Source organism: Ascidiella aspersa, chromosome 6 (assembly GCF_963924565.1).
Source record: "Ascidiella aspersa chromosome 6, kaAscAspe10.2, whole genome shotgun sequence".
Classification (NCBI taxonomy): Eukaryota; Metazoa; Chordata; class Ascidiacea; order Phlebobranchia; family Ascidiidae; genus Ascidiella; species Ascidiella aspersa.
The window spans coordinates 23,597,261-23,610,719 of record NC_139452.1 but is presented as its reverse complement, the minus strand read 5'-3'; the positions used below and the strand labels follow the sequence as shown (position 1 = coordinate 23,610,719).

The 13,459-nt window shown below is 32.9% G+C and overlaps 2 protein-coding genes across 3 annotated transcripts; one reads left to right on the top strand and one right to left on the bottom strand.

Moving 5' to 3' along the window:
* Nucleotides 1-116: 116 nt before the first annotated feature.
* Nucleotides 117-3,606, top strand: LOC146140887 (uncharacterized). Its single transcript, XM_083392107.1, has 7 exons — nucleotides 117-205; nucleotides 535-758; nucleotides 1,180-1,338; nucleotides 1,609-1,855; nucleotides 2,084-2,288; nucleotides 2,468-2,752; nucleotides 3,005-3,606. The coding sequence occupies exons 2-7, from the start codon at nucleotides 578-580 to the stop codon at nucleotides 3,251-3,253; spliced, it is 1,326 nt and encodes a 441-aa protein (XP_083248233.1). The 5' UTR covers nucleotides 117-205; nucleotides 535-577; the 3' UTR covers nucleotides 3,254-3,606.
* Nucleotides 3,607-3,793: 187 nt separating this feature from the next.
* Nucleotides 3,794-11,410, bottom strand: LOC146140886 (integral membrane protein GPR137B-like). Of its 2 annotated transcripts, XM_083391299.1 has the most exons (8): nucleotides 10,979-11,410; nucleotides 10,484-10,533; nucleotides 8,742-8,823; nucleotides 8,224-8,379; nucleotides 7,589-7,738; nucleotides 7,205-7,333; nucleotides 6,671-6,786; nucleotides 3,794-4,898 (listed from the first exon to the last, which is right to left on the bottom strand). In XM_083391299.1, the coding sequence occupies exons 1-8, from the start codon at nucleotides 11,357-11,359 to the stop codon at nucleotides 4,784-4,786; spliced, it is 1,179 nt and encodes a 392-aa protein (XP_083247425.1). In that variant the 5' UTR covers nucleotides 11,360-11,410; the 3' UTR covers nucleotides 3,794-4,783. The 2 variants fall into 2 exon arrangements, with proteins under 2 accessions (XP_083247425.1, XP_083247426.1); XM_083391300.1 differs by lacking the exon at nucleotides 3,794-4,898 and having other exon boundaries at nucleotides 6,671-6,805.
* Nucleotides 11,411-13,459: the final 2,049 nt, after the last annotated feature.

The following is a 13,459-nucleotide window of genomic DNA, read 5'->3' as shown; positions in this document are numbered from 1 at the left end:
TATAACCTTTTATAGAGCACAGATCAGCATTTAGATTAAATTTTAAATGCTTTGGATAACGTCATGGTCGGACAATTTTCAAGTGTGTTGGGTCAACCAACCGTTTCAAGTCAACCCGTTGCTGCAGAAGCTAAGCGTCAAAAACAACAAATTTTGATATCGGTTTTACTTTAAAACAGGGAAGAGAACAAAATTTTAATTCGAGGTATACAAATGTTAAACAATAAAAACATTCAAGTTGAAAGTTTAATATAGTCCGGAATTTATTGAATAATTTTGGTTCATTTCTTGAAATGACAGCAGGCCTACCGAAAAATCTAACCGTTTGTTAATGTTTCCGATAAATAAAAATAAACTAAATTTATATTTAAATAGATCAACAAGCAATAAACGGGGAAGGTAAAATATTTTTTCAAAAAAAATGTTTAAACCTTGAAAATATTTATATGCAATAAATAGGATTACATATTATTTGCAGTTAAGCCCCCTAACAGAATTATATGCTAATAATAAGGGTATTTTCAATTTATACAGATGTTTTCTTTTATCAAATGGTAATGAAGAAGGATTTTACACAATGTTCTTCTATCGTGCAAAGCGATACAAATTTGTAATCATACCAACAGTATGTGTTACCTTGTTTCTATTCACAAAAATCATTGTTCACTGGTTGCATGTCACATGTGTAAACATCCCGGTTCAAGCTCTTGTCGTAGAAGAAGAAAGAACTTGCTTTAAAAGTCTTCCTAAAAAAAGTGGTATTGTAACATTGATATTATTGTATGTATTATATATACTTTACTTGTGGGGAGAATTTAGAATTCATGTCATGCATGGTGCATGGGTAAGTTCCAACTGATTTATCTTAAGCCTTTTATTACTAATATAGATCATTGATTTCAAAGTAATAAATAACTGGTTATATAAAACATTTTGGTTATGTGGATGTAAGTGGTTTAGGGCATTTATTATATCAATGTTTGTTTTAAACTTAAAATGAAAATGCATACATTAGACCTTTTCCTCCTACAAGACTTGGTTTAATATTTTACTGTGAAGAAACCTCCAATTTACATAACTTTGTTTAAGTAACTTTTTGTGTAAAACTGTAAACCATGGTAAATGGGTATTATGTATATTTTAAAGAAACCCCAAAACAAGCATGTTCTTTTTACAAAGAGTTCCTGTTCTCTACGAGCGATGAAATTAAGAAACTGTCCTGTGAAAATATTCTGACTAATTTGACAGCAGGAATATGGATAGAAAAGATGCATATTCGATCTGGTCAAAGACGTGAAATGGATTCTTTTTTGCAGAACTATAGAGTTAATGTGTTAGGTAAGTATTGGTAATTTTAATGGCAAATCATAAGCAATCTGGAGTTTTGTATGTCTACGACAAAGGCAAATTCTAAAGCTGTATTGAAATGCTTACAGGAAAGGATACAAAAAAGTAATGGCTGCATAAACCTCCCCCTAAATTTTAGTTGAGCGTTATTCTTTTTTTCTATACTACAATTTACTGACTCTATATATTTTGCTATTTAAACATAGGACTACCTTTTTTTGTTTTTGTTTCAGTGTATTAGATTTTTAACTTTCTTTTAAGGGTATAACAGCAAATATGTGCGAGATGACATGCAATGTGGGTTTGAAGTACCTGCAGAATCCTCAGTATGCAATTTGGTGAAAACTTACCAGTCAGCCTGGTGTAATCCAAATGGCCTTTCTCCATGTTGCACAAGTGCATTGAAAGGAAAATGCGTTTCCGCAGATATTTGTTTGCCAAACAGCGGCATTAACCTCGCAAGTTATGTGCATGCTGAACTATCAGAGTGGAAACCATTAGATTCAAGGTAACTCTCTATTAACTTAAAAATGTCTTAAATTTGAAATGATATATACTTAAATATTTGTGAACTCACAGCAATCTGTTTACTTTTTGTGTTGTCTACTCACCATAATAATCACTTGTTACAATATCAGTACATATATGCAAGTTGTCTCCTTATACTGCTGTTTTGTAAAGGCCTGTTATTAGTTGTAAATACTTCTCTTGTTACCTGAATTGAAATGCTCTGCAGATGTTCATATGTTAAATTTGACCAATCAAGTGCCTGCCAACTTCTTGCTGCCAAACACGTGAGGTCTGTTGGCTTTGTCGGCAACTCTTTGATGCGGAACATGTATTCAGTGTTTTTACAAATGCTCACAGATAACTATCTCAATGGCAGTTTACAAACATGTGTACCGCCCTCAATTCGCAAACTTTGTGCTGGTCACATGCAAGTAAGTGAAGTTTTGCAAGTCAATTATTATGATAGATTAAATGGAAATATGGATTCTTTTCACCAAAATAAATATGTGGAAAATACTAAAATCTCTGAAAGTCTGAATTCCTAGAAAGCATGCCTTTATGACGTTCTACAGATTTAGATTTATTTAAAAATACTCACTGTCTATTGCAGATAATGGATAACAACTGTCTGACATATGGCCTGGCTACATCTAGCAAGAATCTTCCAAAACCTGGAATTTGCAATGGTCAATTAGACTTGAAAGTGTATTTGGAAATGTATTGGTTGGCCAAATTTGGTACAGAACTGCAACTACTATTGAAAGCCTACTTAGACATTGATGGATCTTATTTGTTGGTGGGCATTGGCATCCATGACAGCTACAATTCAAAACTTGTTATTAAATCTTACTTGCAACCAGCAATTAAAGAGTTAAAGGATCATTCCTGGCCAAAGGTAAACGATTGAAATTTGCCTAGATTATTTTTTTGCACATTTTAATCCACAGTGATCATATGTATGAAGTTAAAATTCTCTGTTCAAACTACATAGGCGGCATAGGAATTAATTATTTGCAGACAATATGCACTTTGAGAAATGTTAATATATATACAATGAGCAATTCTATAAAAACACAAACAGGTTTTAGGTTTTACATCAAACTTTTTTTCAGTTATGTTTATTAACTTGGAATATTACTTTTCTCAGTTAATCTGGGTACATACACTCAAGTCAGGAATATTCAAGCCGCCAGAATACATAAAATATCACGGAGATGATCAAGATATTGATCAGTTTGTGACAGATATAAATGAATATTGTAAAACAAACAACATAAGGACTCTTGATTTTCGTAACTTGACAACTGGTGTATGGAGCATAGATGGAACACATTTCGGAACTGCTGTAAACCAAATGAAAATTCAATTTTTTCTGAACCTACTATTGTCACTGTAGAGTTTATTCATTTTATTTTGTTTGTTAATTCTAAATGCAGCAATCACAACTTGCAATGTTGTTACTTTTTTAAATAATCTGTATTGTTATCGTTAGCTTTACCTTGCCAATTACATTGCTGTATTTAGGAGAACAATTTATTTATATTGCAAAACTAACAGCATATTCCCAAAAAGGTTAAACTATGCAAATTTTATACGGCTGTTCCTACCTTCAAACGATTTTTTTATAAGTTTTAAAAACGTCATCACTGTGTATTTGTTGGACCAATCTCCAAATTTATGAAACATTATTCATCTATGTTCCTTACTTTTCTACCTGTTATGTTTTTTGTTTAAAATAAAAATCCACTGTTTGCAGGAGGCATGTGCAACAGTTTCAAATGGCGAGCCAAATTTAAATGTTGATGCACTTCCTTAAAATGCACAATTTATAAGTAGCATCAAAGCAATTACAAAAAGCATTATATGGCCAATCCTTATAATAGATAGTACCTATGCAAATTTTAATTTAACTACAAAGGATGCCAGTAGAATTTCTTTAAATGAAATTTGCATCACAATAAGTCAAAATGCAAGCCAGAACAACGTTATACACTGACAGTGACTAATCTTAACAGAGGTGCAGATCATATGTTACACACTTTTGTTTTGTTTAAACTTTTTTACGAAAAAGTGACATTTTATATGGTCCCTCGAAATACCACAAATTAAACACATTAATGATACAATTATATGTATTGGATTTCATTTTTAAACATATCACAGTATATAACATGCTGTTTAATAACGAACAGTAACAATTTGCAACAATGAACATTTTTACACAAAAAAGTAATTGCAAGGTAACTTTGTATGAAGTTCCTGATTCGGAAGTATTCCAATACCCTATGACTGCTTGTTATGGACTGATGTAATATATATAAATTTTTGCATTTTAGTTTCCACTAAAGAAGTCAAAACTTCAAATAGTATATTTATAGAATTCAATGAACAATCTAATATTCCCTTTTGGCAGAATAATACAATTTTAATGCCACTGAATTCAGTGCTGTTGAGTAGCATTCAACGAGCCAGGTTTATTTGTCTGGTTTAATACTCGAGTCAGCCAATTCATGTCCTGAGTCTGTTGTGTGCATGGCACTAGCAAGTTTGGATTTAATAAAGCCACTGTAAATCATGAAGGTGGAAAAGCATGGGGTAGAAAATTGTCCAGCCACATTAAGTGGTTTACAACCAGCCAGTTTAGATACGAAGACGAATGTAAAACAGGTCTGTGGAATCGGAGACTCTGAATCATAGAGGTGAATGTTGCGATGTAATAAACACTATAAAATCAATGCTGAATAATTTCTGCCAAGAAATAATAATCAATAGTTTGGCAAGCAATTTCCACAAAACAATTATGTTTCAATTTTATGCAGTATCAAAAAATGGAACGCTGATTCAGTGCGATATTGCACATTTTATAACATGGTAGAAAATAATAAGTAGTAAGTACTATGTGAGACATCGGGTCTGAGAATAGTTTTTATTCTGCTGGTGGCGTAGAGTGAGTGACTCGTCGTCCTGGCGACACCGATGGCCTTGGACTTCTTCGCGAATTGCTGACGGCAGAAAAGTGCTGAGGATTGGTGTGAAGGAAACTAAAACAAGAATGCATCAAATACAGGTATAACAAGTACAAATTCCCCAATTCTACTAGATAAGTTAAATAAAACTTTATGTTATGTCTCGCCAGGTCTGTTTAGTCGTCGGTTAAAAATAACGTCTAACTTCAACCAATAAAGTAAACCTGAGTCCAACTCCGGCCAAATGTGCGAATTTGTCAAGTTAAGAGTCCGACTGGCTACAGCCTTTATTTCACCCATTTACGAAACTTAATTAAGGTGGATTTTCAGCAATCTCATCATAGGGACGGCATACAATTCATCCATTCACAATGTGTTATTGGAAAATATCCACCATATGCTATTCGGCCTTTACAATTTACAGTTGGTGGCAACATCAGTTTTAAAATTGGACTGTGCAATTGTGTATGCGCATGCCGGACTCGGGACTCTGGTAGTTTTGTGAGGTCTTACACAAGTCCTGAGTCCGACACAAATCCACTGCGCCGAGTCTGACTGTCAGCCCTGCGTCATGCAAACATTTTGCTTGAATTTGGTAATTGTTTTATGATAAGTACCTCAAATATGTCGAACAGTTTGTGTTTTCCGAAGTTTACAGTCACTCCCAACTGTTTGATTTGTTAGCTACTAGTGTTTCGGGTTGGCAATTGTAAGTTAATCGTTACTAGGGATGTTCAAAGTAGAATCCCAAGGTATTCTAGAATAATAGGTTTCGAATCTAGAATAACGAATCCAGAATAGCGAATCCTAGTATATTTTTATTAAATTATTTAACCTCGATTTTGTTTGGGGAAGGGATTAATCTTAATCTACCCTACAAGGCCCACAATCACAGCAATAAATTTCCCAAACAATTTTTTAACATGTGTACATTATAATTAAAAAACTCTCTCATATGTTTAACATTCTTAACAACTGGCATCTGAAGCCGTTCTGTAAACTGTAATATGTCAACTGTCCAGGTTGTGTCCAAAACTTATATTTTTGCCAATAGTGAGAAAATGCAACACTCCACACAGAAGTCTTAAGCAATTCGGTCCTGATTTTGAAAGCATTGTTAAGTCTTATTGCTTCTTTTTTGACTAACATGATCTGTTATGCAGTCAAATGATGTACTGCAAAGAATACAAAGTTATTATTGACATAACGAATTCTTGACAATTACGTTGTGCATAACTGCATAACTTCCCTGAATATTGGCCTAAAGTTGACCTGAAGTAACCCCATAGCGCATTTTGTGGACGGCCAGCACGTTTTGCAACGCTATGTTACTTTTGCAACGTAACACATTTAGGGAAATTGCGAACTCCACACCTGACATTACACGTTAGCCGCTCGCCCAATAACGCTTGATTGACACTTAATTATTAGACGAACGTTATCGCGAGACGCCCGAAAAAACGCTGACACTGCACTACGAGGTTACATTTAAACCAAGGACTATAAATTGGTCACCGCAGCGACAGGCCAACTTACCACAAGCGTTTGTGCAATTAAGCGAAACAATCCGCGGTAAAACATTAAATTATATCGGTTCCAATTACCCGAAATAAATGGCAGAATTGGATTCGAATCTCATCTGGATTCGAATTCAAGGATTCGATATTCTACTTTGAGCATCCCTAATCGTTACCAATTCATATATTCTTACAATTCATATATTCTTTTTTAGACAGGAAGTAATATTTTTCCTAATAAAACAACTCAGAATCGTTTCATACTTTCTTTTGATATTCGTTTTGATTTTTGAGTTTCATAATTGTATTTAAGCTTTTTTAAAAACCTACTTTGAGTTAGTTCTGCTCGATGAAGCATCTTCATCACTATCATAGCGATGGGGATTGTCAAAGAAGTACACTCTGGTGCTGTAACCATTTGGCGTGATTGCATTAATAGCGGTTTGCTGTAAAACATCAGTTGCACTATAAATAAGGAGTTATTGAACATGTTAAATAGCTATGTTTCGCAAGAATTGATATTATGTTATGTTTTTATAATTGAAGCTGTTAAACAATTTTACTATACAATATAGGTTTTTGTAAAAATGGTTATTAAAGAAGGTTGTGCCATTACAATGTGACATAAATATAAAAATAAAAAATAAAAATTTTTTAGAAAAAAAAAAGTAAATCAGTATAGTTATACAATATACATACACAAAAAAGTACCTCCATATTAAGGTTTGAATGAAATTCTATTTCTATTTTACAAAACTTTCAACACATTAAGATAAAATTGTCAAGATTATCTGTTTAAATATACAAAAAAGCTTTTCTGAAAACAATAATGTATTTAGTTATAGCAGTCACACTCACACTTACCACTGATTGAGCGCTTTTCTTTACCCGAAAGAAGAAAATTGTAAGTCCAGTAGGTAGAAGCTCCCAAATAAATAAGACAATTCCAAATATAACGTAGTTCATATCATCACTTAAGTTCACCAAATCAGCCTTCAAGCAAGAAATTAAGATGGAATTTACATTTTACAGCAATCAGCAGTAGAATTATTTATTTAATTAAACTATTTTGCTAAATTATGGATAAATATATTCCCAGTAGTTGTTAATCTACACAAACTGAAAATTTTTTTTGCTTAAATTTCATAAAAAATTTTTAAATCTCGAACTTCTGAAGATGCTAATGCTCAAATCGAATTTGTACGCGATGAAGGTCGAGCAATTTTCTTAGCAGTCTATGGCACTCACCTGGTCTGATACATTGTACCAGTTAAAGTTAAAGGACGACAACTGTTCGCATCTGAGAGGACTGATTGCAAGCAGGTTGTATATCGCCCTTGAGGTGTAGAGCAACACTATGAGAATGCCAACGGAAACAGCTTGACAAACTGTAGTTCCCTGAATAAAATAAATTGTTAAATTAAAAACAAAAGCATGAACCACTTGTAATAATTGAACCTATAGAAGCATTGTTGCCATATTTACACTTTCAAGACAGCTTATAAAAAAGTTATTTTGTCACTGTTTTTTTTCAAAACAAATTACCTGGTTTAATTACAGCACTGCTAAAACATTTTGGACGAAATGCATACTAAAAAAGTCATGCTTATATCTTAAACTTTTGACGCTTTGTCAAATTTGTCCCATAACATTTGGTGGTTTTTAAAACTTTGCTTAATAAAAAAAATGGGAATATTACGGCATTTAGGTATTGCCCTTCCATTGCAAAAATATATACTTTGTTTTGTGAAAAGTATGCCGCAAGGTAAAAGAGTTTGACAATCAAGGTCCTACTCACTAACTTAAAATTCTAGTTACTGAGTCAACTTAAAATAAATGTATTATGTACCGTGCAAAACCAGGGTTTGCAATGTGGTATTTACCTTTGATTCCAGCAAAACATTTGCAGAAGTAGTTTTTGATATTTTGAAAATACAGTAGGCAAGTGATGTTGCACAGATCACAAATAGCATGTCGTTTATCAGCACTCTGGCAACAACAATTCCTCGCACAAGATTTACATTTGGTCTTTCTTTTTCCTATAAAATAATAAATATGATTCTGTTAAAATTAAAACCTGAAGAGCTTGTTTGATGGTATGATAGAACATTGGGTTGTATTTTCTCAATTGCAGTGCAATATTAAGCAAATAGACATTATGAATTTGGAATAACATGAAGAGAGAAAAAGAGTTTAGTAGTTAAATTTGTTTTCCTTGTTAAAAGACATAGGTGGACAAGAAAACTGTTTGTTGTATCACTAGTTGTCGAAGAAATGTCGCCAACCAGACATCTTCTTGTTTGGGAATTACCTTATTATTTGTATATTTCTAATCCTTGCATTAGCGCATTAAGCTTATAAGCCAGTATTAAGGTTTTAAATAAGCAATAATTACACTTACCAGCTCAACAATCATTGCACAACTAATGTTCATTCCCAAAAATATGATGATAGAAGTTATACAAAACGCTCGTAGAGGATAGCTAGGTAAAATAAAAACAATGATTTTGTATTTTTTAAATTGATTTTATATAAACATGTGAGAAATCTTTATATAGTACAGACAAACTATATCAATTTTTTGGACTGATACCTATACCTGATTTTTTTTTTTTTTTTTTTTTTTTGAAAATACCATTCCCTTTTAACTACCAATATATTATTTAAACTCCTATTGTGCATGGTAACTTGACATTAAGGTTAAATATTTTTTTGGCATACAAATAGAAAAGTTGTTTGTTTTTATGAACAACTAGATAGCATATTATTTTCATAGTAAAACACTGGCCAACATTTACAAATACTGATATATCACCAGAAGTGAAATATTGGCAAATATAAAAATCAATAATCAGATATATTTCTTGCGTTGAAATAAGGAATAAACAAGATTTCCAGATTAGCAAGCAACTTTAGGAGCATGTGTTTATAAAGCATATTGAAACGATTTATTGTAATGTGAGCATTTACATTTATAAAATGTGTGTAGGACGTAGGTGGAATATTTAATTACTTCCTACTTGACAATAAAAATAATGAATGACACCTACTAACCCAAGTAGATAAACAATAAAGAAATAACATATTTACAAAGTACACCATCTCTGAGAAGAAAATAACACACAAGTGGATAAAAGACAACATGTACTGTTTTTAATTCAAAGATAAAACAATTTGCAGTTCACAGGGCCACCATTACTAAAATAGCCATGTAGTTAACTATTGGACCAGAAAACAATACATCACTATTCACTAGCACTACATTTTTCCCACTAAACAATGTGTCACTTAAGTAACTTTTTTCAGAATAGAAAGTAATTCCGCAAATTCTAGTATGAAATTTTTCAATTTTTGCTATAAATTTTATAAGATTGAGTACTTCTACAAACAACCACTGCGATGTTTATAACTTGTCCAGGTGTAAAATCAAACTTTAAACAAAATTTTTATAACCATCGATTGTCTGTCTGATTCTTCGGCAAACATAAACCCAAAGTCGCCAGCATTCTGCCATATTACCACTGAGTTTGCTTGGCTCAGTTGGGATAGCCCTAGTATAGTTGAGAACTTATGCCAGATGGTGGTATATTTTATTAAGCTAAATGGCTTTACTAAACGTAATTGACTCAGTGTACCAATAACCACATGGAAAACTTGCAGTTTTTACAAATTAACAAAATAATAATCTTGCAACGATTCTTTACCAGCCTAAGGGTTGGGTTACACTTAATAATAGCAGACACTTTCAGTATTTATAAAACGAAGACTGATGCGCTATTAAGGTCCCAAGCATTGCAGAACAATTTTCTTATATAGAAGCTCTGTTTATTTTTCACATTTAACGAGTTGCCATAACTAGTTACTAGAACATATTCGTTGCTGCCAAACAGCAATGTAATCTACCAATCTAAGAATCAACAGTTTAATCAGCAAGCCAAAGTCAATTCAGTTTTGAAGTGAATTTTAGTTAGTTTCTATGTTGCTTTTATAAATGCATTAGCCATTATTTTATTCACAAAAAACTATTACCTCCTATTCGATTGAATTTACTGTTCATAGCTCATTGAACATTAAAAGACTTTTAAATGCTTTGTATCCTGGTAAAAAGGTAGAAGAAATAAAAATAATACAACATAAACTTACATATAATTGTTTGGGTTGGCAGCATACTTCGGCTTTGCTTTGAACATCACCTAAATAAATTATAGCAGTATAGAATTGTGTTCGGTAACAACTATTCATAAAAGTTATGGGTAAATGTGCTTTCTTTTAAAAACAACTATGTATGTTAAGCATGAAAGTAACAATTATAATATAAATAGCTAATGTTGATAAAATGCTAATGTTATTATTATTATTATTAATGTTTGTATTGGGAAAAAGGCCCATTCCAACACTGCTAGTCATTTATTCTAATATATTTGCAGGTTTAACTAGAACTGACGATGCATTTTAGCATAACTATAGTACTAAAGATTCTTTTTATACCCTTTGTGGTTCTATTTGGATAAACAGCTAGTTGTTGTTACAGTTAAGTAGCATTAAAACAATTAAAATGGGTTTTGTTTTTGCTGTTTGCAAGGCAATCATATATAATTATATAGGAATGTTATGTAAGTGTAACACAATTCAACAAACCTGAGCAAAATACAAGTTGAGCAAACACAATGTGAAGAACTGCAAACAAACCGGGAAGCAGTACAACAACCAATTTGCAAATACCGGTAGCTCGTTTGCAATGATAGTATCGTTGAAATAAAATGAGAAAAGAGTCGCCCGGAGTGCGCTCCAAAATGCACACAGAAAAAGAAAGACTGTTTGAAAGCTAAACCTTTTGTAGTTGTACAAAAGGATAAGCCAAAGCTGAATGTAAACTCCAATGAACAAGCCAAAATACATGGCAAGGTAGAAGACGGTTAAACTGAGCTTGACATTGCCGGGAACAGAATGTGTCATTGGTGCTGGTATTGATCCATTGCCGCTGCCAATCGGAAATGTTGAATTTGGACAGGAGGCCATTTTGAAAATTTTAACCAGTGGTTGTTTAGCAGAAACATACAATTAAGACATTAAGACACCTAGAAATATTAATGAACTTATTAAAATTTATAATTTTGGGTTGGCCTGCACCATACAAATCAAGACTTGAGAAAACCGGAAAGAAATATAATCATGGTTAGGAGCTGGTCTAGAATCCTACCACAACCCACATTATTTGGGTTAGGGTTAGCGTTTGGATAGGTTAAGCAATATTGCTAAATAATAATACTAACCCAAATATTGTACATTGCTTCAATAATAATTTGTAATGCTGTGGTAGAATTCTAGACCAGTGCCTATGGTTATATTGAATTGTCCACTAAAAGCATCAAGGGTCACACTATACATGTTTAAAAAAATTAATCAGCATACCTCATTCATGACAATGGACTTAAAACTTTTTTAACATATTACGTAGATAAAATGTTAAGGACATGTGATCTTGCAACTTTTTGACCCGAATACGACAGTAAGAAGGAGCATCGTTTATACATTTGTGATGAAAATGTTATACAAAGTGTTGGAAATTGTTCTTCAATTTGGGTGTTATACAAAGCTTACAAAACCACCATGTAACAGTTTTTCAGTTATAATTTCTCTCCATAGAAAAGACTATTTAAAAATAACAAAAAGTTTTCTGAATGTTACATACAATATGAGGTTGTAGTGCGTTGGGCATTTTGACAAAGGGTATTGTTTTCACATAAAACAAATGTGTAATACACAGACTAGCTTTTTGAGTTGTACTGAGAGTTTATCAAATATGTTAATGCATAGTTTTGGGCTGAGGCAATATGCCAGTTTGGAAGTTCTTATATAAATGTAATAAATCTGGGTACCAACCAGATTGGAAACTTGTGATTTTGCGCGGGGGAGACGATTTTGCAGCATAAAATTGCACGGCTGTAATAACATTTCTGCCCAAATTTGTGCGGCTGTAATAACGCTATTTGTAAAATTCGCACGGCTATAAATGGAGAACTATGACTGAAAACCGTTAGCACGACGCAATTTTTCGTGGCTGACCGCATTTTACGTTGGTTTTACATGAAATGCGAGGCTATGACCGCAGCTGAGCGGTAAACTGCGTGGGGATTTACCCTAAGCATAACTTTCCAACCTGGGGTACCAAAGATTGAAAAGTGCAAAATCGGTTGATTTGCTAAATGTAGGAGAGATGTTTTTGTGGTCTGTTTAAGAAAACATAGTGTTACACTTGTCATACTTTTCACATATTCCACAATTATAATCAAGCTGTAAATTTCACAATGAACAATCACAAGATTTAAAGGGTCAATTGGCAGCTTGTTTTAATTTTTTCAGAACAGAAGGTGTTAAATGACGCTGATAGAAGACAAAAACATAATCAAAGCCAAGCAAAAAAAAACGGAATGCATTGGAAAACAAAATATTCATTTTGTGGTGTTTTTTGGGCGCTCTTTCACTATTGTACGTGAAAAGTTATGCAAAAAAAAAAAAAATAACAATACCGCATACCACAACGCATATTGTTTGGGTTAGGGTGCAGGTTAGCGTTTGGGTGAGGGTGGGTCAAGTAATATTATGTTTATTATTAATAATAACTTGACCCACCCTCACCCAAACGCTAACCTGCACCTTAACCCAAACAATATGTGTTGTGGTATGCGGCATTTGAAAAAAAAAATTTTTTTATTAATTTTTACGTACAATAGTGAAAGAGCGCCGTTTTTTGTAGTGTGCATTGTGCATCCGACTAAATTTATAAATGTGCAACAAGAACGTTATTTTGAACACCTGGGCTTGGATTTTACCACAACTCATTTTTTTTAGATTTTCTGGGTGTTAACATATATTGGTCAAATTTCGGATATGAACTTGACACAGAATTCAAACTAGATGAAAACAACGTTACGTAATCAGCTCTAAACTCCCTGCTTAATTTTTCGCACAATTATACTTGTCCTACCTGTGTACGCTAATGCAGCAGCAACAGAAACATCATCTAGGAATATCGCATACCTATATCGGTCCTACAAAAATGATTTTTTGAGGTTTATGTCTCACAAAACTCACGGCGCTAAACTGCCTTCATTGTTT